The sequence below is a fragment of the Aulostomus chinensis genome, chromosome 10 (assembly GCF_037954235.1).
Source record: "Aulostomus chinensis isolate RoL2024-O1b breed Wild chromosome 10, RoL_Achi_v1.0, whole genome shotgun sequence".
Taxonomy (NCBI): domain Eukaryota; kingdom Metazoa; phylum Chordata; class Actinopteri; order Syngnathiformes; family Aulostomidae; genus Aulostomus; species Aulostomus chinensis.
The window spans coordinates 486,944-509,361 of record NC_141329.1 but is presented as its reverse complement, the minus strand read 5'-3'; the positions used below and the strand labels follow the sequence as shown (position 1 = coordinate 509,361).

The window sequence follows — 22,418 nt, the reverse complement described above, 5'->3', positions numbered from 1 at the left end:
CCTGTGCTGGTCACAGCTGGAACAGCGAGAGTCACTGCAGTAAACAGGCAGCATGGATGGGAGGCACAGGACACATTCATGTGTAACCTAAATACACACTCCTGCCAGTGGAATCATACAAGTAGAGGCTGCGTCACTTGAGCTGCTCTCACAACCATATGTAGGAAGCTAGCCATTAGGCTAGCAGCCATTAGGCCAGCAGCCGTTGGGCCAGCAGCCGTCGGGCCAGCAGCCATTAGGCTAGCAGAGCAGCCGTTAGGCTAGCAGCCGTTGGGCTAGCAGCCATGAGGCCAGCAGCCATTGGGCCAGCAGCCGTTGGGCCAGCAGCCATTAGGCCTGTAGCCGTTGGGCCAGCAGCCGTGGGGCCAGCAGCCGTTGGGCCAGCAGCCGTTGGGCCAGCAGTCATTGGGCTAGCAGCCGTTGGGCTAGCAGGGCAGCTGTTAGGCTAGCAGCCATTAGGCCAGCAGCCGTCACTGCAGTCCTGCAGAGGGACCTGCTAAATCACCCTCTAACACACCATAATGAGTTTCAAATAGAGCAGCAGGCAATGCCAGAGACGTACGCTCCCAGGTAGGAAGATGAATGGAGACAAGTGTGCTGTTGGGTGCACATAAACATGTTAACACAATGTCACCTGTGGGTACACAAACACACATATGTGCACACATCAGGCAAGTGTACTGCCAGCGGCGCCAGGGCGTCAACTGTCTATGGTGGTGCCAAGCGACTGTAATGGCAGAGTGTCTGGCAACAGCTGGCGCTCTGAGGACCCGCCAAACTCTTGATTGTGAGTCGTGATCAAACCTGTAGCATAATGGAGAGTGAATATACGCGTGTGTGTACCTGCCATGGAGGCGAGGGCGCCATATGTGCTTGTGTGGATAATTTGCTCATGCAAGTTTAACATGGATGAATGAGATAAGAAAAGCATTTGACACCAGGGCGCAGGAAACAGCTCAGACCGAACATTCACCACCTGGAGCGGGACACTCGACAGCCTGTTGACTCAGCTCACTGCTGAAGCCAGTGAACTGGATTCCTTGTCCGTTTAAAACTGCTTCCCATACTCAACAACAGCCGTTTAAATTATACACATGAATATCTTATATTAATATACAGCAACAACTTAACACTGCTGTTATCTAAATGGTTTTAGAGGCCAGTGGTTCATTCGCCCCAGCATTGAACTGAGGAGGATATACTGCTACAATGTACTGCATATACAAGTACTCGATAGATGGGAGCTTGCATAGAAACACCTGCTGACAGTTGCCCCCCAGCAGAAGGAGTAGTGTGTGTCCTTTTTGTGTCACCAGAGATTCTTCAGCGACTCCTGTTTGGTGAGGAAGCCAGAAGTGGTTGATTCATGTGTCTCATGAACAGCTGGTGACTCTGCTGCAGCTCAGACTATCGAAAGTATTTGGTAAATATGAACATACTGAGAACAAATTAAAAACAGGTAAAGAGAAGCTGAGAGGAGTTGTTGCTCTGCCTCGGGAGGGTCTCAGGACAGAGGAAGTCGCCCCTTGAGGCAATTAGTGATGTTGGGCTTTAGAAGTGAAATTTGATCGACCGAAGAAAATAAATCTCCTGCTGCACTGGATTGTTGAAGTGAAGTGAGACAGAGAAAATAATGGACCAGTGGCTACACCCCCCCCCCCCCCCCCGCTGAGTGCATTTCTACACCTGCTGAACTCGTTGATTCAGTGCTAGTCTACTTATCAGAGCAAGAAATGCTAATTACAACAACTACATTACATAGGTTATATTTATACTCATTTTCTCTGAAAATCTCAGGAGGTAACAGACTATGAAAGGAAGAGAGTACAAACCACGCCAATGATTATCTCACCTGCTTGAACAAGGTAACCTGAGGCTCGTTATTCTCGTTGTGCATCAAACGTCTTCAAAACCTGCAACCGTACATGAAGGATGAATATCTACCTCGTATCTTCTAGTCCCGCCTGCGTGTTTGAGAGGAGTTTTCCTCAACATCTCTCTGCAAATGTTTGCAAAGGTCCAACATTATTAGCCGTGATACAGTCTCTGACCGAGGCTCTGCCACAGCTGACGGACGTGAGCTGGCTGACAGTGGAGACTGAAGTTGCTGACCAGTTCAACGTTTCGGTAACAGTCCAGTTCTTTTTCGAGCTAATTCAAAGTTTGGCTGAAGCCTGCAGACCAGCCAGGTGTGCTCAGCCTGTTCAGGTGCATGGAAGTTCTCAGCTTCCTCCACTGAGTGACTGAGGTGCTTCAGCTGCTGCTTGTCACTGTCCAGCTAAAGATCATCAGTGATATAAACTGACAATAGGGACTCTGTCTTTGTGTCCGTGTGTTGATGTCTGTGTTTATCAAATGTTACCATGGCGGTGATTGTCTGACCATTTTTAAGTCACAACACATCGTGTTGCCGCTGTTTTTTTCCCGTCTGCTGCCTTGATCCTCCAAGCACCGTTATTTTCCAGTGAGGAAGTGTCAGTTGTTCCAAAAGCCAGCTTCCATGCCTGGGGATCAGACAGCCAAGGCCCCTGCCTTGGACTGCTGCCCAAACCACATAGCACCGGACCCTTCCGGTTCCTCCTACGGGTGGTGGGTCCACGGGAGGATGAGTCCATGTATCCCTTTTGGGCTAGGCCCGGCCGGACCCCGTAAACAAAGGCCCGGCCACCAGGCACTCGCCATCGAGCCCCTACCACGGGCTTGGCTCCAGGGTGGGACCCGGCTTCCTCGCTGAGGCTGCTGCCCCCAGGACCCGGACCAACAGGATAAGCAGAGGAGGAGGACAACAACAACGAAATGTCAGTTGCTGCTTCAAGGTCACCTGACCCTCCTGTATGGATTCTGGGAGCGACAGGTTGCTGTTTTTGCGGTGATTGTGCAATAAAATTACCACATTAACTTTAGATCAGTATTAGCGAGCAGGCAGTTCTGCAGAATTGGGCGAACGATGAATGTCCTGAGCCAATACCCAGTCGAGTGGATGTCTGCTGCTTTGCTCACTTGAACTGTTGTTGAATTGTTGCTGCCTTTGCCATCGTTGTGGTTCATCACAATCATCAGCTAATATTCTGGTGTTCAGGTATGAGAATGCATTGCAAGCAATAATAATCCTGTTTATTCATGAGGTTCTGCTTTTTCATAAGAAATACAGTCAAGAACAATCATTGAAATTCAGAGAACGTTCCCAGGACTGAGGCCATCTGAACACAATGATCTTCCTGCTGCACCGGCGCAACAGACAGCTTAATGAGAGGACATCAGGAAGTTAAAGTTTACTGGCAGTGCCGTCAAAAGTACCCAGGCAGAGCTGATGTCGACATACTGTCTATGCATGAGCCAGCATGAAGCCTCTGTGTGTGTGTGTGTGTGTGTGTGTGTGTGTGTGGGGGGGGGGGGGTTCTGTCCTAATCAAAACCCAGGCAACAAAAGCATTTTCCCCTGCTAGCTGCTAGGAGTTAATAGCACTCCACAGGAGGAAGAGCAGAACATTTGTGCTTTATTTTTGTGAACCGAGGCTTGAGCGAGAGCACTGGCTCAAGTTCACACAGTTGGCTATGGAAATGCTTAATTGGTAATTTTGTGACCGAGGTGTTATCACAGCAGCAGTGAGCGTGTGCTATAGGTGTTAAGTAATTCAGAACAGAAACGGGACCACAATTGTAGAAAGTGTTTGCTTGGCATCAATCATGACTAATCAAATCGCCTCCTCTAACTCCCCTTAAAAGCAGGGCGCTCTCAGCAGTGCCTCGGCTGTAATGGATGAGGAGAGCAAAGATCAGCTGGACAAATTGATGTCCTTGTCAGGGAGATGTAGCGTCCAAGGTGCAACTGTGGGATGCATACAACATGTAAACCTTGGTGGTTCCATCTTAAAACAAAGGGCAAAGAATTACGTACACTTGAAGTCAATGAAGAGCGTGATGTGCAGCAGCGAAAGAGCTACTGACTGACTGGCACGGCTGGTGAGCACGAAGTTTGAGGCTGGCAGAAAAAGTCATGTGATCTTGCGAACCAGAGGGGCTTGCTGTGACTGAAATAAGTTCAACAGTGACAGCATGGGGCTGAATTCACTTGCTCAGACGTCAGCGACCCTGGAGGACCTCACCAGGCCCCTTCATCGGGCTGCAGTGCTAAGCTCAGTGCTAAGTACTAAGCTAAGTAGTATCAGCCGTTGTGTTGTCCTGTGAGCAGCCAGCTGATGCATGGGACACTCCATCTCTGCTTCTGTCACTGGAAGATCAGCAGTTATGGCCTTGAACTTGATTCACTAAATGTTGTGAAGAGCTGGGTGTTCTTTTATGCTCTTGGGACCCAAAACTAGTAGTTCTGGTTCCAAGGGAGTTCTGGTGAAGCTGAGTGAGGTCACGGTTCCACTGCCGGGGCAAACCCAAAGCCAGGCAGATCTCAGGTGCTTGGAGCCTGTTAATAGCACGAATGTAACCTGCAACGCCGCTGCAGCATCTAAATACCTGGCGGTGGTTACAAACGCTACTGTCCTCATGCACATCCAAACAACAGCTGTTGCTCTCACATTGGGATATGATGGCATTCATGAGTAACACGTTGGTCTCTGACAGTCTCCTTCAGCAGCTTAGGGTAAATAGTCTGTGTGTTGTTACACATTTTCTTTTCTTGTTGTTTTGTGTGTCTTGTTTTTCTGTTTCGATGATATCAGGCCACTTCATAATAACCTGCTCATGAGCTACATATTTCGCCTACTTTGAGATATTTACACAGAAGTGGAAACTGAAATGTAATATTTAGCACTTCTTTCTCAAATTACACAAACCAGTCAGACTGACCAGCGCATCCATGTTCCTGCTGTCCAACACCTTTCACTCTGCACCACCACTTGGCTGCAGGAACACTGTGGATGGCCTGATACTTCTGACCCGTCCATCTCAGCACGGAGCTGCAGCACATCAGCAAACGTCCCCTGGAGCTCATAACTACTGAAGCAGCCATGTTCTCCTGTAGGAGGCTGAAGATGGACCAATCATGTCTTCCATGATATGGATACGTGAACACCTGCATCAGCAAATGAGCAAACACTCATTTGAGTGTGTCTTTATCAATTCCCAGGGGAAACATTAATCCAGGAGAGAGAGAGAGAGAGAGAGAGAGAGAGAGTGAGTGCGTGTGTGTGTGTGTGTGTGTGTGTGTGTTCGTGCACTGCGACTTTATCAGATTTCTTGAATAATTTATGTGGTAAGCTCTGGAGCAAAGTAGTATGCATAATTGCATAACATCACTCCTATCTGCCACCCTGGCCATTAACTAAACGACTGGTCCCAGCACCTGCCCTTGTAATTAAAACCTTGGAGATTCATCATAAACTCCCCCCTCCGCCAACGCCTGTGGGGGAGATCTATCCTCCTCCCTCTGTGCTGAACACTGGATCACTGGAAAGGCTGGTGAACAAACATGCTCTAATTAGGCTCCTGACTCTTGAGAAAACATCCCAGAACAAAGAGCGCGTGTCTCTTCCTGATCCGCAACTGGTCACCTTTCTCTGAGCGGCGCTCTGTACCTCCACCGTGAGTGACCGGACAGCCGGGCAGCGGCTGTGGTACCAGCTGATCACAGGTAGTCCTGGTGATGCTAACAACTGCCTGCATCCAGTCTAGTAGTGGAGTAACAAAACTCTGGTTTTCAGTGGCTAATCAGAATTATGGTTTGGACGGTAACCTCCATCTTCTCTGTCCTTGTGTCATTTTGTGGCTATTTATGTGGGAGGATGTTTTACTATTTAATGATTTTCTCTTAATCTGAAAGTTTCCTGACAGATATGAAAAGTGCACGGTGAGAAGTTTTATAGTTTTCAGCTTTCTGCCTTTACTTCAAGTCTTTAGATGTGCGTTATCCTGTTTAGTTCAGTGGGGAACATGAAGGCCTACATGATTTCATTTTTGTGAAGCGTTTTGGTCTGATTGACCTTCAAAGGCCCAAACTGCTTCTGCTACTGCTTTAATAACCACTAATCCCACACATTCACTTACAAAAGTTGGATCCAGCAGATAATCTCAGCTTGTACGTTGTCTCATCTTGACATTCACAGGCTCCGCATTGACATTTCCTGCAGTGTTAATTCAACCAGGAAACCCTGGTGGCTTCGTCTATGAACACCAAGGTGGTTTGATTGGACCTTTAGTGGTTGTTTGTACCGGCAGTCAGAACCAGGAACTGGACAGAAGTTTCTGCATGATCAGGAAACTGGTGAAACCGCGTCCTCATGGAGATGATCGGGTCACTTCATGTCAGACTGGAGGGATGTGAGGTGCCAGAGAGATGAGGATTAAAAACATGGGGTATAAATGCTTTAACTTAGTGAAGTCTGTCTCTGCTGGGAATCAGAGCATCAGCTCACGTCTATCAGAGCCTGACTGCAGCTCCAGTGATGCCGGCTGAAAATCGCAGAGCCACAAGTTTTACTGCCGTGAAAGTGAAGGGAATCGTGTTTCTCGCTCAGGGTGGAGCAAGGAAAGATCCGTCCAACTTTTCTGTGGATCCTGAGTTTTTACTGAGGAATCTAAGTGTGCCTTGGTCACGTCCACCTAATTACTGCCATCACAACAGTGGATGAAGAACATTGCCTCAAACATTGACCTGCTCTTGTGTCTCGTCTCTTCTGCCGCATGAATTTAATTCAGCTGGAGTACTGCGATACAGACAAGTGCAAGTACTTTGAAGTCTTTGTACGTTTATTTCTTATGTTACTGAAAACCAGCTTTTATTCCACAGCACAGTTCCACTGAATGCAAGTATGAAGACTGGTTAGCTGAATCGTCTCCACACTGACAACAGCGGCGCTGCTCACAGGTTCATGCAGCAGTGACTCAGTCCAACTTGGCCTGTTTGAGTGTTTCCAGCCGCATGTGACACCACACTACTACACTACTGGTGGCTGAATCGTGGGACATTTGTCCTCCATGACACAACAGCCAGTCAGAAACTGGTACTGTCATCATCGACCTCATTTGCAAACAAAAGTCCGTCTATCTGGACTGCCAGCAGCACAGCAGAGCCAGAGACCGGGTCCAGGCTCGGCTCAGCTGAGGTTGCCGCTGGCTGCTGCTCAGTCTGGCGGGAACGTGGCCGGGCGGGAGGTGGTTTTTGGCCGTGATACCTTGAGAGGAGGCCAGACAGTGACATTATGCCAGCCAGGCAGGACTCGAGGGACCGCCATGTTAAATACCATCTCCTGGAGCGCAAATGGCACCGAGTTGGTAGTGGGGTGGGGGTTTGCACACACAAACACAAAGGAGAGTGGGGCTGTGTAGCGATGACATTCGAAGAAAAGCAAAAGCAGGCCAACAGGCCTAATTATCCATCCAGGACGCAACATGACAGAGATAAAGACAGAGCACCTCCTCCATGGAGGACAGAGGACAGAGCACCTCCTCCAGAGAGGACAGAGGATAGAGCACATTCTCCACCTGCGGACAGAGGACAGAGCACCTCCTCCATAGAGGACAGAGGACAGAGCACATTCTCCACCTGCGGACAGAGGACAGAGGACAGAGCACCTCCTCCATGGAGGACAGAGGATGGAGGACAGAGCACCTCCTCCATGGAGGACAGAGGATGGAGGACAGAGCACCTCCTCCATGGAGGACAGAGGACAGAGCACCTCCTCCAGAGAGGACAGAGGATAGAGCACATTCTCCACCTGCGGACAGAGGACAGAGCACCTCCTCCATAGAGGACAGAGGACAGAGCACATTCTCCACCTGCGGACAGAGGACAGAGCACCTCCTCCATGGAGGACAGAGGATGGAGGACAGAGGACAGAGCACCTCCTCCATGGAGGACAGAGGATGGAGGACAGAGCACCTCCTCCATGGAGGACAGAGGATGGAGGACAGAGCACCTCCTCCAGAGAGGACAGAGGATAGAGCACATTCTCCACCTGTGGACAGAGGACAGAGCACCTCCTCCATGGAGGACAGAGGATGGAGGACAGAGGACAGAGCACCTCCTCCATGGAGGACAGAGGATGGAGGACAGAGCACCTCCTCCATGGAGGACAGAGGATGGAGGACAGAGCACCTCCTCCATGGAGGACAGAGGACAGAGCACCTCCTCCATAGAGGACAGAGCACATTCTCCACCTGCGGACAGAGGACAGAGCACCTCCTCCATGGAGGACAGAGGATGGAGGACAGAGGACAGAGCACCTCCTCCATGGAGGACAGAGGATGGAGGACAGAGCACCTCCTCCATGGAGGACATAGGACAGAGCACCTCCTCCATAGAGGACAGAGGACAGAGCACATTCTCCACCTGCGGACAGAGGACAGAGCACCTCCTCCATAGAGGACAGAGGACAGAGCACATTCTCCACCTGCGGACAGAGGACAGAGCACCTCCTCCATGGAGGACAGAGGATGGAGGACAGAGCACCTCCTTCATGGAGGACAGAGGACAGAGCACCTCCTCCATAGAGGACAGAGCACCTCCTCCATAGAGGACAGAGGACAGAGCACATTCTCCACCTGCGGACAGAGGACAGAGCACCTCCTCCATGGAGGACAGAGGATGGAGGACAGAGGACAGAGCACCTCCTCCATGGAGGACAGAGGATGGAGGACAGAGCACCTCCTCCATGGAGGACAGAGGATGGAGGACAGAGCACCTCCTCCATGGAGGACAGAGGACAGAGCACCTCCTCCAGAGAGGACAGAGGATAGAGCACATTCTCCACCTGCGGACAGAGGACAGAGCACCTCCTCCATAGAGGACAGAGGACAGAGCACATTCTCCACCTGCGGACAGAGGACAGAGCACCTCCACCATGGAGGACAGAGGATGGAGGACAGAGGACAGAGCACCTCCTCCATGGAGGACAGAGGATGGAGGACAGAGCACCTCCTCCATGGAGGACAGAGGATGGAGGACAGAGCACCTCCTCCATGGAGGACAGAGGACAGAGCACCTCCTCCATAGAGGACAGAGCACATTCTCCACCTGCGGACAGAGGACAGAGCACCTCCTCCATGGAGGACAGAGGATGGAGGACAGAGGACAGAGCACCTCCTCCATGGAGGACAAAGGATGGAGGACAGAGCACCTCCTCCATGGAGGACATAGGACAGAGCACCTCCTCCATAGAGGACAGAGGACAGAGCACCTCCTCCATAGAGGACAGAGCACATTCTCCACCTGCGGACAGAGGACAGAGCACCTCCTCCATGGAGGACAGAGGATGGAGGACAGAGCACCTCCTTCACGGAGGACAGAGCACCTCCTCCATAGAGGACAGAGCACCTCCTCCATAGAGGACAGAGGACAGAGCACATTCTCCACCTGCGGACAGAGGACAGAGCACCTCCTCCATAGAGGACAGAGGACAGAGCACATTCTCCACCTGCGGACAGAGGACAGAGCACCTCCTCCATGGAGGACAGAGGATGGAGGACAGAGCACCTCCTCCATAGAGGACAGAGCACCTCCTCCATGGAGGACAGAGGATGGAGGACAGAGCACCTCCTTCATGGAGGACAGAGGACAGAGCACCTCCTCCATAGAGGACAGAGCACCTCCTCCACCTGCGGACAGAGGACAGAGCACCTCCTCCATGGAGGACAGAGGACAGAGCACCTCCTCCATGGAGGACAGAGGATGGAGGACAGAGGACAAAGCACCTCCTCCATGGAGGACAGAGGACCTCCTCCACGGGTGGACAGCAGTAAGAGGGACAGGGGAGGCGCCAGACATGGAGCTGCTCTCCATTTATCCACCAGGAGGCGTGTCCTAAGGCTAGAGGGACGAGGGGCCGCTGACCTACTGCAGAGAAACCTCTGACCGGTACCCAGGCGTGAAAGACGAGGTTCAAAGACGACAGTCGATCGACTGAACACGCAGGAACCTGCATGACTGCAGCTTCGTGACGTTGTCATCACCGGGGAGACGAGCAAGCCCACGGAAACTACAGACGTTTTCACAAACAAGGCTGTTACAGAGCAGGTGATGGCGTGTCAGCAACCTGCTGGCTGGAGGATAGTAACAGAGGAGTGACTGCTACTGGTTAGCGAGACTCTGGCAGCTCAGGAGAACGTAGAACTCTGGAGTCTGGTCCGTTTCAACCTTGGCCGATGTCCTGACTCTTTAAGAGAGTTTTGAAGAGACTCGTCATCCAGCTGGAACAACGGAGACCTTGATGAATTTAACCTTATTTCAAAAATTCTGAAACAATCAAGAACCTATAATAAAGGTATAAAGTATATGGTGTGTATTTTCCAAGGATATTTTGATTGGACAGCTAATTGGCTTCACCTCAGGACAAAGACAGCTCAGGTCGAATGGGTTCCGCTCAGACTTCCTCTCTAACCTTAAAATCTCAGCAGCATGTTTGTGGAGTGTTTAAGAGCCAATTAGCACTGAGTTCCGTCCACAAATGCCTCTTCCTCGCCTGCTGGAACTTCAGTCACATGTAGATGAGCAGTTTTCCTCAACACTCGTCAGGAAATGTCTTCCCCCAGTTTGAGCGGCTGTGAAGTTCAAGTGAACCATCAGTTTGAGCTCACGTTTAATCTCAGTGATTGCATTTAATCTGTATTACAAATGGAAAATTATCCATTCAGTGAGTTTTCAATTAACATGAACAGGAAAATCCATTAACTCATATGGTTTCTGAATTTCCAGTAGAAGTCGCCTGTGAACCAAGCTAAGACGTGTGGGTGTGGAGGCAGCGTGCCACTGTGTCTGTAGCAGCGTACCTATTCTGAAGGAGAGCGGGCCACCAGAGGTGCTCGTCACCCACATGGCTAAGAGGAGCAGAAGCGCCCAGACTGTGAGCATCTTCTATGACTCCTCATGGGTCCTGCCCCGGGGTGCCCCTGTCACAGCCACCTGAAAACACACAGAGCAGAGCAAACTTTTTATACATCATCCAGCACCCAGAGACACGCAGCAGCCAGCAGCACAGTGATACAGCTGCACTCCCGTTGCATGCTGGGAGTCAGGGAGTATTAGTGAGTGTGTGAAACTGTTACCAAGGGGAATTGCAGGCCTTGTCCTTTAGGCCTCTCTGCATTATCAGGTAAATGATGCAATATGTCACAGATGGAGATCTTCCTCCACTGTACGAGTAAATATCCATCAAGTCAGGTTTGTTGATGCTGCTAATTTCCATCAACAGGTGGTGGCTAAGTGAGCTTCAAGGTAAATACAGACACGACAAGAAGAATGAAGCACATTGTAGCACTGGTGCTACGATGCTTGTCCTACACTGGTGTCGACACGGGACTCGACAGTCCTTCAGTCTAGGACCATTTGAACCAAGAGGAAACATGTCAGTCAATGAGTGAGGAGCCCATTATTGGGAGGTGGGGCCAGAACCCTGACTGTCATCTCAGTCGGACATCCCGGCTGTCAATCAGAACCCTGACTGTCATCTCAGTCGGACATCCCGGCTGTCAATCAGAACCCTGACTGTCATCTCAGTCGGACATCCCGGCTGTCAATCAGAACCCTGACTGTCATCTCAGTTGGACATCCCGGCTGTCAATCAGAACCCTGACTTTCATCTCAGTCGGACATCCCGGCTGTCAATCAGAACCCTGACTTTCATCTCAGTCGGACATCCCGGCTGTCAATCAGAACCCTGACTGTCATCTCAGTTGGACATCCCGGCTGTCAATCAGAACCCTGACTTTCATCTCAGTCGGACATCCCGGCTGTCAATCAGAACCCTGACTGTCATCTCAGTCGGACATCCCGGCTGTCAATCAGAACCCTGACTGGCTGAAAGTGTAAGATCCACATGTGAACTGGTGGTGTTCTGCTCACACCACAACCCCACATCGATGGTGAGCCCTCTCCTTCGCGTCAACATGTTCCAGTCCAGGTCTGAGCTGCTTGCCCAGTGCAGGCCTCCAGTGTCTGGAGTCTTTACAGACAAATTCAAGCCGGTCATGCACACAGTGTGCCTCCAGCTGCGAGGTCTGGCTGACACGGAGGAGCCGGCTGGAAGTGGAGGCCTGTCCAGTGTTACTGTCATGTACATTTACTGGCTCGGGTGTCCTTCAGTTCTCCTGTCACAGTTCTGTTCCACTATTGTGGTTCTGACAGTTCATTTTTTGGACTTTTAAAAACCCACATTTGGTTTAATCAAGGCGATGAGCAGTAAGGAGAAACTGTTTGTCACCAACAGGAAGTTGGGCCACTGTTCCCATCAAGCTACACTCCACACGAAGGGAAGGTCATGCTTCTCTGGTTGAAACACCAGTAGAGAACATTCGTACCTTAAATAGTGAGCCGTGTCAGAAAGCACAGTTTGTCAGTTTGAGTTTCGATGGTTATTAAAATGATCGTGTTTACGTAACATTCATGACTTTCCCTACTCAGCGACTCGGCTCAGCTCTTCATGTCATTAATAAAGAGATGGACTCTTGAAACATTAATGGTGGGAGGAGAAAACAGCGATAAACTGTGGCTGCAGAGATTGTAAATCTGAGATGTTGGTTGTTATTCCAGCAGTGAGGATGATGATGTACACTGGAGCCTTGGGGGGGGGGCAGCTCCTCGTCGGGGGCTGGTCTGAATGAAGAGGAGACCCTGCTCTACGTTCACATAATGAATGACTTCTAATTGGCCACTGTTTCGTCTTGAGATGTGGACACGTTTCTGGCTACTTCTGAGCTTGCTGGATTCAAAGCAGCTCATGAATCTAGGAGGATTTCAATGGTTCCTGGCAGGTGGACAAAGACGGGCTGATATATTCCAGGCCTGGAAGTATGTGAGAAGGAGGAGGATGTGATGCGTGTTCTGAACCCGGAACGCGCCTCCAACACGCCACAGTTTGAGTGATTGAGTGACACAGATGTGTTCAACCAATATCGCACCAGACAGACAGATGCAATAATTATCATAATATTGAAATTACACTCACTGGCCACTTTATTAGGCACACCTGTCCAACTGCTCGTTAACGCAAATTACTAATCAGCCAATCACATGGCAGCAACTCAGTGGCTTTAGGCATGTAGACATGGTCAAGACCACCTGCTGGCGTTCAAACCGAGCATCAGAATGGGGAGGAAAGGTGATTGAAGTGACTTTGAACGTGGCATGGTGGTCGGTGCCAGACGGGCTGGTCTGAGTGTTTCAGAAACTGCTGATCTACTGGGACTTTCAGGCTCAACCATCTCGAGGGTTTACAGGGAACGGTCCAAAAAGAGAGAATATCCAGTGAGCGGCAGTTCTGAGGGCGAAAATGCTTTGTTGGTGCCAGAGGTCAGAGGAGGACGGCCAGACTGGTTCCAGCTGATAGAAAGACAACAGGAACTCAAATAACCACTGGTTACAACCAAGGTGTGCAGAAGAGCATCTGAACACACAACACGTCGAACCTTGAGGCAGACGGGCTACAGCAGCAGAAGACCCCACCAGGTGCCACTCCTGTCAGCTAAGAACAGAAAACTGAGGCTACAACTCGCACAGGCTCACCAAAATGGGACAGAAGACTGGAAAAACGTTGGCTGGTCTGATGAGTCTGGATTTCTGCTGCGACATTCGGATGGTAGGGTCAGAATTTGGCGTCAGCGACATGAAAGCATGGATCCATCCTGCCTTGGATCAAGGGTTCAGGCTGCTGGTGGGGCTGTACTGGTGAGGGGATATTTTCTTGGCACACTTTGGGCCCCTTCGTACCAATTGAGCATCGGTGCAACACCACAGCCTACCTGAGTTTTGTTGCTGACCACGTTCATCCCTTGATGACCACAGTGGACCCATCTTCTGATGGCTACTTCCAGCAGGATAACACACCATGACATGAAGCTGGAATCATCTCAGACTGGTTTCTTGAACATGACAATGAGGTGACTGTCCTCCACAGTCTCCAGGTCTCAACCCAGTAGAGCACCTTTGGGATGTGGTGGAACGGGAGATTCGCATGATGGATGTGCAGCTGACAAATCTGCAGCAACTGCGTGAAGCTATCATGTCAATATGGACCAAACTCTCGGAGGAACGTTTCCAGTACCTTGTTGAATCTGTGCCATGAAGGGTTAAGGCAGTTCTGAAGGCAAAAGGGGGTCCAACCTGGAACTAGCAAGGTGTGCCTAATAAAGTGGCCAGTAAGTGTATTTTTGATCACATTTATACTTCAGACAGTAATCAAGAAAACTTCATCTTGATTAATTTGTGAGGAGTTGATTATTGTCGAAGTTTGTCAGCAGGTAGAGACACCAACAAAACAAATGAGAAAAACCTCAGCAGACCTCATCAGTTCCTCACTACAATTCTAGGTGTGAATCGATAAAACAGTGCTGTCAATCACTCTGATTAAAGCCTCATCAAGATTTGCTGTTTGTTCAGTTCAGGAAGTTTCATACGTAACTTTATGTCTTATTTAGGGTTGCGCCATGAAATCAGTTTCCAGGTGTTGTACTGCTTCAGGATCATGACAGAGTGCAGGGTTCTGCAGGGTTCTGCAGGGTTCTGCTGGTTTCTGCTGGCTTAGTTGTAGATGACAAAAGTGAGAGAGGTCAATGTGGAGGTGGTGTAGAAGTTTTACACACAAACACAGACAGAAAATAACAGCAGCCACTTTGGACTCAGACACCCAAATAGAGAGAGCCGGATGAAGCATGGAAATGTCAGACAGCACACGTGTGTGTGTGTGTGTGTGTGTGTGTGTGTGTGTGTGTGTGTGTGTGTGTGTGTGTGTGTGTCTGTTGGGGGGGGGGGGGGGGCAGGATTAGTGCAGCCAGACCGGACCGGCTGGCTTCTATTTCTGTGCAGGCCGGGAGCCAGAAGTAGAAACAGTCACAATGTCATTTTCATCAAGATGACGTGCACTGGTTTGCGTGAGCGAGGACTCAGTAGGAATGTTAGCGCATCAGCTGGGGTGCAGGCTGGGGGGGGGGGGGGGGCGATGGTCGCAAGGTTGTCTCACTGGAGCTGCTGGACCTTTACTGTGCAGGAGAACTTGGGACACTGATTCTATCATTCGCTCATCAAAGTGTTTGTATCTCAGGGTTTAATGTGGGAGGTAATATTTTATTTTGGAGGCTGATCCTGGACCAGTAATCAGGATACACAAGTATTATGTGACAAGTTTAAGCCTCCAGTGCAAAAACAGAGCAAATGGACTTCTTGAGCCATGGGAGGACAAGAGGTAGAGCAAATCTGAAGATTCAAGTTTTTTTGAGGTAATAAGTGATGGCCTCGTTTCAGGATGTTGTTAGTTTGTTGATAGCTACCGACATATTCCATATACACATAGTTTGAACTTCTCGGTGCCTCTGTTGAGGGTGTGAGTGTTGCTCTCAAATTTCAGAATATGCACATGCTTTGTTGTTTGGTCCTCCTCGGTTTAGAGCGAAGTTAAATTTAAGTTTTAAGTATTTCCACAGCTACCGTCCATTTTAATACACAGGTTGTTTATGCGAGGCCTCTCAGGCAGTGTTAGTCACTGTAAAGGAATAACAGCAGCAGCGCCAGGCTGAGTGTGTGTGTGTGTGTGTGTGTCCCTACACCTTGAAACTGTTCACTTGGGCTGCTACTGCCTTTTGTTCAGCTGCATTTATTCACCTTCAATGAAGATCAATTTTGATGACGAGAGTTCTCCAACACAGCAAGTGAACTTCTACCTGACGCCCGCGGTTTATTTTGTTGGTATTTAGGTAACATTTAGCAGCGTGATGATGGGTAATAAGTCCTCAGAATCCCGGGGCAGCTGGATGGGACCATCTGCATCCCAACCATTTCACAGACCTCGTCTAGGTAAACTATGCAAATAACAGCTGTCAAAAGTTTCTCCCTCCAGCTTCTATGAGGGGGAGAGAAACAAAAACAGCATTGAGCGAAAGGCCTGTTCCAAAATTAATTGAGGAATGAAAATTGCTTGCATCATTACGCACACAAGAGGATTACTCTGCCTTATTGTTCAATTAGGCTGATTCCTCAGCAGCATGTTGTCAGCAATGAACTCACAACTGATAACCACCAGTGTGATGCAGGAGCGGCTCCACCACGGCTCCACCAGTTCTTCACTCTCAGCTCAAAGCCTCACTGCTCACAGGGACAGACTGTTGTTGCTGCAGCAGGAGTGAAGACACCAGCTGTGCAAAGACGGCGAGGACGGGATCGACAGATACGGGATCATCATCCTCATGTGCTCAGTTCAACTCGCCGCGTCGCTGAGATCAAGACCCTCTTGTCAGTCAGGCCCAACATGAACTCTTGAGTTCTTCACAAGAATCTGGAGCCCAAATGGTGCCAGGGTTAGTTCAGCTGGGCGAAGAGTTCGCACCACTAGTACTGTATAGTACTACTGTAGTAGAAGTGCCTTAATGGCACAAGTACGACTGTGATAGAAGTGACATCATGGCAGAAGTATGACAGCAGTCGAGGTGGCCTAATTGCAGTAGTTCTACTGTCGTAGAAGTGACCTGATAGCAGTAGTACTACAGTAGTACTACTGTAGTAATGCGTGGAACATGCAGTGAAACAGGAACTCACAGGTGAAAAGAAAACCCTGTAAATATACACCTACTACAGTAGTACTACTGTAGTAGTAGTAGTTTCACTGCATGTTCCACGCATTCCAACAGTCTTAATCTCGTTCCTCCGTCTCGTCTTAATTTTGTCGACCAAAACTGGATTAATAACGTTTAGCAGCTCAGATTTTTTCAGCAGTAAAACCGTCAGTGATCAGATGTACTTCCCACATCTTTAAACTGACTCCCTTCCTGCCACCCTGGTAAATTTGCATGTATTTCCACTTTATCGACGTCTGTATATTATGTTAGCTGGAGTTAACACAGTGGATCTCAGCAGACATGTTTCATGTTCAATTTGGACAGGAAATACAGTGTTTATAGATATTTTTATATCCTGTGACACTGAAATACTGGACAAAAGCCTCATGACAATAGAATCGCTGTGATTCTTCCAGAGCCTCAGAATATAACAATTTTAAAGTCCCACTGCAGCGGCTGGATTGTGGAGGAATGAAGAGAACAATACAGGAGATTTCTTTTACCGTGAGTTGGCATGAATAGGTAGAGACAGGCAATCATACTGTATAGAGTTGTTTTCAGTGCAAGCCTCCCCTGAATACTGAATAGGCTGAGCATCGGGAAATAAAATGCTGGCCAGTGTAACTCCCCCTTTGTTTCGTCTCACACAGAAAAGCCAGCGCAGGCTGACGTGAGATGAAATCAGAGAAAATGGAACTGCAGTGTAATCAGAGTTCTGCACAAGCTTTTAAAAACAGGGAGAAGCCTCTTGATATAGTATGAGAAGTATATTGTAGATGCAGTACTTGACATTTATTTTTAAAAAGAACTAGGTATTAAGTTTCAAGTTTTCACTCGACTTTGAGAGCACGTCTGAGGAGGAGGCAGAGATCTGAGAGCACCGGGACAGACGAAACTGAGAAAGTGGCTGGTACATCACCCAAGCTCAGTCAGGTCAAAACTCAAAACTTCATTTACACAGATTTAAAGAAGTGCAGCTGGTGTCAGTCGCATGGAACTGCAGAAATATGCCAAAAACATGGACGGTAGTATTTATGTGAGAATAATGTGCCGGAGAATTTGGGTTCTCTCTCTCCAATGCAAAGCTGGAAGTCTTGGGAACTAAGAACACTTTTAATATCTACTCAAGAGTGACAGTAGCAACAAGGCTCGGCGCGTGCACACACACACACACACACACACACACACACACACACAATATTATTTTAGAGAATGTGAGAGAACGTTTGGCATCATTGGGCTACAATGAGAGCGACGCACCTGGAGGACCACCACTCATCCTCACCGCATCAGTGCACGGACTCAACACTCTGACCTCAGACAGGTGTAAAGGATATAAGCGCTGTAATTTCCCCGGTGACACCCCCCCCCCCCCCCCCCACACACACACACACACACGTGGTAGTCAGTCAGTGAGCCAAGGCTGACCTCACATAGAATCCTGCTGCCTGCCAGTCCCCAGCAGCAGTTCCCTGGGCACCTCTTGACACCAGGCTGTAGGAGTTCTGACTCCTTGTGGCGGGTCACACTCCACCTTGTGTGAAATATCAGGAGAGAAGCACAGTTGGATTCTTTCCTCTCACTCATCAGTTAGCAGGAGCGACTCTGAACAGCACCTCAAGTGTAGCATCAGTTAGTCAGCGCCACGCCTCATCTCAGACCCACCCTTCGTGCTGGACATGCTTTCTCAGACATACTAAAAGGTACTACGTGCAGGGACGCCACTTCATTACATGCTCACACAGCCCCCCCATTCCCTGTCAAGATTCTCATATTTGCTGCCAGACAAGCCGAGGAGACAAGTAGCTCTTGATTTATTTATTCTTATTAAAGGTGAGAAGTTGGTGTGCTCAGTCTCAGTCTAGAAACATTCTGGATAAATCTGAGGATTTAATTATATTTGTCTTGCGATTGACACCAGATCAAGTTGGACAACATCCCGCCGGGCTCCTGAAGTGAGGATGGGTCATAACTTCAAACCAATTATCTGATGAATCAGGAAACAGCCAGCCATTTCCGTGGGGATAATCAAACACGCTACAACACAGGTTCTGGCCTGGTCTGACGATCAAGTCTTGAGGTTGTCTGCACTGTCTCAACATGGCGAGATGAGGAGGATCAACGCTGACGGAACAGGATGGAGTGACAGCTGGTTGACTCGCCTGTCAGACCAGCAGTTTACAAAATCCAAATATCAGACCTGTCAATCAAACTTCAAACACTGAGTAATTCAGTTGCAAATGGACCATTAAAACTGACAGTTTGAACCAAATGCAAGTCGGACGCATAATGAGAAGCAGACATTTGCATTTATTCATGTGCTGCTGCATTGGGAGGCTCTAAACTAGCATGAAAGCTACTTGTGGACGGAAATAAGCGATGTGTGACCAGTGTTGACGGAGGTTCCTGAGACTGTCACTAACTGCACCAAAATGAATATGCATGTGCTTTCTATACTTCTTGGGTGAATATTTGCATCAAGTTCAAAGAGTTGTTTGTGTGCCTGCTGAAGTGTCTCGACACCACAGAGAACAATGGTGGAAGGACTTGTAGATGAGAAATATCTGCCGCTGCTGCTGCATTGTTCAGTTCCCTGAAGTGACCGGAGAGTTTTACTTTGGAATGAACTGGACTGTCACAGCCAGCCTGACATCTCCCAGCAGCAAACACACACTTTATTAACACCAAACCACTTTGGTCTCCTTGTCAGTGCAGTGCAGTGCCAACTGAAGCTGGTCTGATGGTGCTGCAGCTCATGATCAGGAAGTCTGCGGTTGGTGTGCAGGTTTCAACGCTCATCCAGGAGATTCCATCAACTTGGCCCATAAAACAAGTTATTCTGGACTGGAAAAGTTCGTCTTCAGATATAGAAAACTGTGTGTGCGTAATTCTCTATTGTGAAGCTCAGTCATTGTGTTGCTAGCACTGATCCCAGAGCAGCAAAGGTGGACCTTCACATTGTTGTTCACTCTGCCAGGTCGGGATCCTTCTGAAGGTAAGTTTGATGAGCATATCTTTCAAATAGCTGATGGGTTATTCTAAAGGCACAATTTTATGTGTAGAAAAATAGCTGCATCCTCTTTGGCCCAAGAGACATTCGTGTACAAAGACTTGACTCATACCTTGTGATGCTTTATTGTATGTTGTTGTACAGTTTTAAAAAAATAAATTTGAATAGTTTAACTGGAATGTTTCCAAGCTCACTCTTAAAAGAACAAAGACAAATCTTTATGTTCAAGTGGGAGCATCATTCCTGGAGGGGAGGCGGTCGGTGTGGAGTCTCCGAGATGCAAAACAGATGTGATTTTTTCAATCAATAGAAGAACTAGAGTGACCTTACACCATCCTGAAAATATGCCTGGCCCCTCTCGAAGTAACTACAACAACCAGCTGCAACCACCAACTACAACCAGCTACAACCACCAACTACAACCAGCTACAACCACCAACTACAACCAGCTACAACCACCAACTACAAACAGCTAAAACCACCAACTACAACCAGCTGCAACCACCACCTACAAACAGCTACAACCACCAACTACAACCAGCTGCAGCCACCAACTACAACCAGCTACAACCACCAACTACAAACAGCTACAACCACCAACTACAACCAGCTGCAACCACCAACAACAACCAACCACAACAACCAAGTACAACCAGCTGCAACTACAACAACCAGCTGCAACCACCAACTACAACCAGCTACAACCACCAACTACAACCAGCTACAACCACCAACTACAAACAGCTACAACCACCAACTACAACCAGCTGCAACTACAACAACCAGCTGCAACCACCAACTACAAACAGCTACAACCACCAACTACAACCAGCTGCAACTACAACAACCAGCTGCAACCACCAACTACAACCAGCTGCAACCACCAACTACAACCAGCTGCAACCACCAACTACAAACAGCTACAACCACCAACTACAACCAGCTGCAACTACAACAACCAGCTGCAACCACCAACTACAAACAGCTGCAACTACAACAACCAGCTGCAACCACCAACTACAAACAGCTACAACCACCAACTACAACCAGCTGCAACTACAACAACCAGCTGCAACTACCAACTACAAACAGCTACAACCACCAACTACAACCAGCTGCAACTACAACAACCAGCTGCAACCACCAACTACAACCAGCTACAACCACCAACTACAACCAGCTGCAACTACAACAACCAGCTGCAACTACAATTACAACCAGCTGCAACTACAACTACAACAACCAGCTGCAACCACCAACTACAGCTGCAACCAACAACTACAGCTTCAACCACCATTTAGCAACTGAAAGAAGTGAAACAAGATGTTGTATTATCCAACACAGCACTACATAATTATCAACATTTCTCTGCTGCAGTACTCAAGAGCTCGCTCAATTTGGAGTACACTATATGCAAGTTCACACTTTTGCATTTGAATTTCCTTTGGACTGTGGCCTTTGAGTTTGTCGTAAGGACTTGTAAAGCACATTATGTCATTACTAGCCCTATTTACATTGCACAGGGCTGTGTGCTTGCATGCTGCTACGCTGCTGAGGTGGATTCTTCACATCCCATCACGTGTGTTTGTGAGTGGCGTGGAGGAAGCAGGGAGAGTGACCTCACCACTGGCAGAAATCAGAGCAAGAGGAGGCATGAAAGGAAGGGGGATGAGTGGAAGAATCACGGATGAATGGATGTGAGAGAAAGGCTCAGCTGATACATCTGATAGAAGGCTCTGGGTGGGGGGGGGGGGGTGAACTGTCTGACACTGCAGCAGAAACAAGGGCATCAGCACCAGGCAGCTACAGCCTGAGATCAGCCCCCGGCAGACTGAGCTCTGAACCCACTGGAAGGAAGCAAACTTGATCTCAGAATCAGCACCGAGTGATGGAGTGTAGCTGCTTGTCACTCTGGTGTCACCAGGCACACCCTCTACGTGTCGCTGATAAGTATCAGCTGGAGCTGCTAAAGCGACCTGCTATCACTGTATTTGATTCCTGCATGTCGTGGGCTCCTCCAGGCGTATGGAACTAGGCTTGGTGCCCTATAAAAATGAAATTGAAATAGCAAATTCATAAGAGGAATAATGCAGCCACTCAAGGGATACAGGGAGCTGGGTGACTGGGTCGTTCTCATCATAATTATTCAGTATTTATGCTGCATGAGCACATTTCAAGCATTTGGCTAATAAAAGATACACAGGCAGGTGGTTCATTGATTCTCTGAGATTTTAAGTCCACAGGGCTGCTGTTGAAAACATCATTCTTTGCAGAAAATAAAATTAAGTCTTCCAGATATGACAAAGACTTCCCAGCAGGACTTCAGCACCTAATAGTACCAGAAAAGACACCTTATGGCTTCTTCATCAGAATATTACCGTGTTCATTCCTCATCAAAAGCCCAGGAACTAAGGCGGAGCCCCAGCAGCTGCTGTGTGTGACTGCAGGTTTATCTTCTGGCTGCTGAGCTGAACTCTGAAATTAACCAGCTTGTGTATTTAAATAAGTGATTTATAAACGGGACCAAAATTGTAAAATCATAAATCCTGCAAAAGATATTGTTCAGTATGTGTGACATTTACATGGCTGAGTCAGGTTTGCACAGACCGCGTAGCAGGTTTAAATGCTGCCAGCCAATCACAGGGCTGCAGCTGCTTTACAGGCAGCTATTATTAGCTAATGAACCCTGGAAAGCTAATTTCATTAACAGTAAGTCCAGAGGTCTGACACCAAATGTCTGTCCATGAATCCTTTGGGCAAATAAATGTCACCTCTGTGTTTTATAGACACGCACTTTTCAAATACTTGACACTTCCATGACCTCCAAGCGCTGCATGGTCACGATGTGCACACAAGTAAATGCACACAAGTAAATGCACACAAGTAAATGCACACAAGTAAATGCACACAAGTAAATG

At 48.6% G+C, this 22,418-nt stretch overlaps 1 protein-coding gene across 6 annotated transcripts in view; it reads right to left on the bottom strand.

The window, feature by feature from the left end:
• The window catches only part of grik4 (glutamate receptor, ionotropic, kainate 4), a 262,496-nt gene that overhangs the window by 133,815 nt on the left and 106,263 nt on the right, over positions 1-22,418 (bottom strand). For all 6 annotated transcript variants that reach the window (XM_086215336.1, XM_086215335.1, XM_086215338.1 and 3 more), the window contains one exon: positions 10,719-10,851. In XM_086215336.1, the coding sequence (XP_086071462.1) occupies positions 10,719-10,800 (82 nt within the window). In that variant the 5' untranslated portion in view covers positions 10,801-10,851. The remainder of the gene's footprint in view (positions 1-10,718; positions 10,852-22,418) is intronic.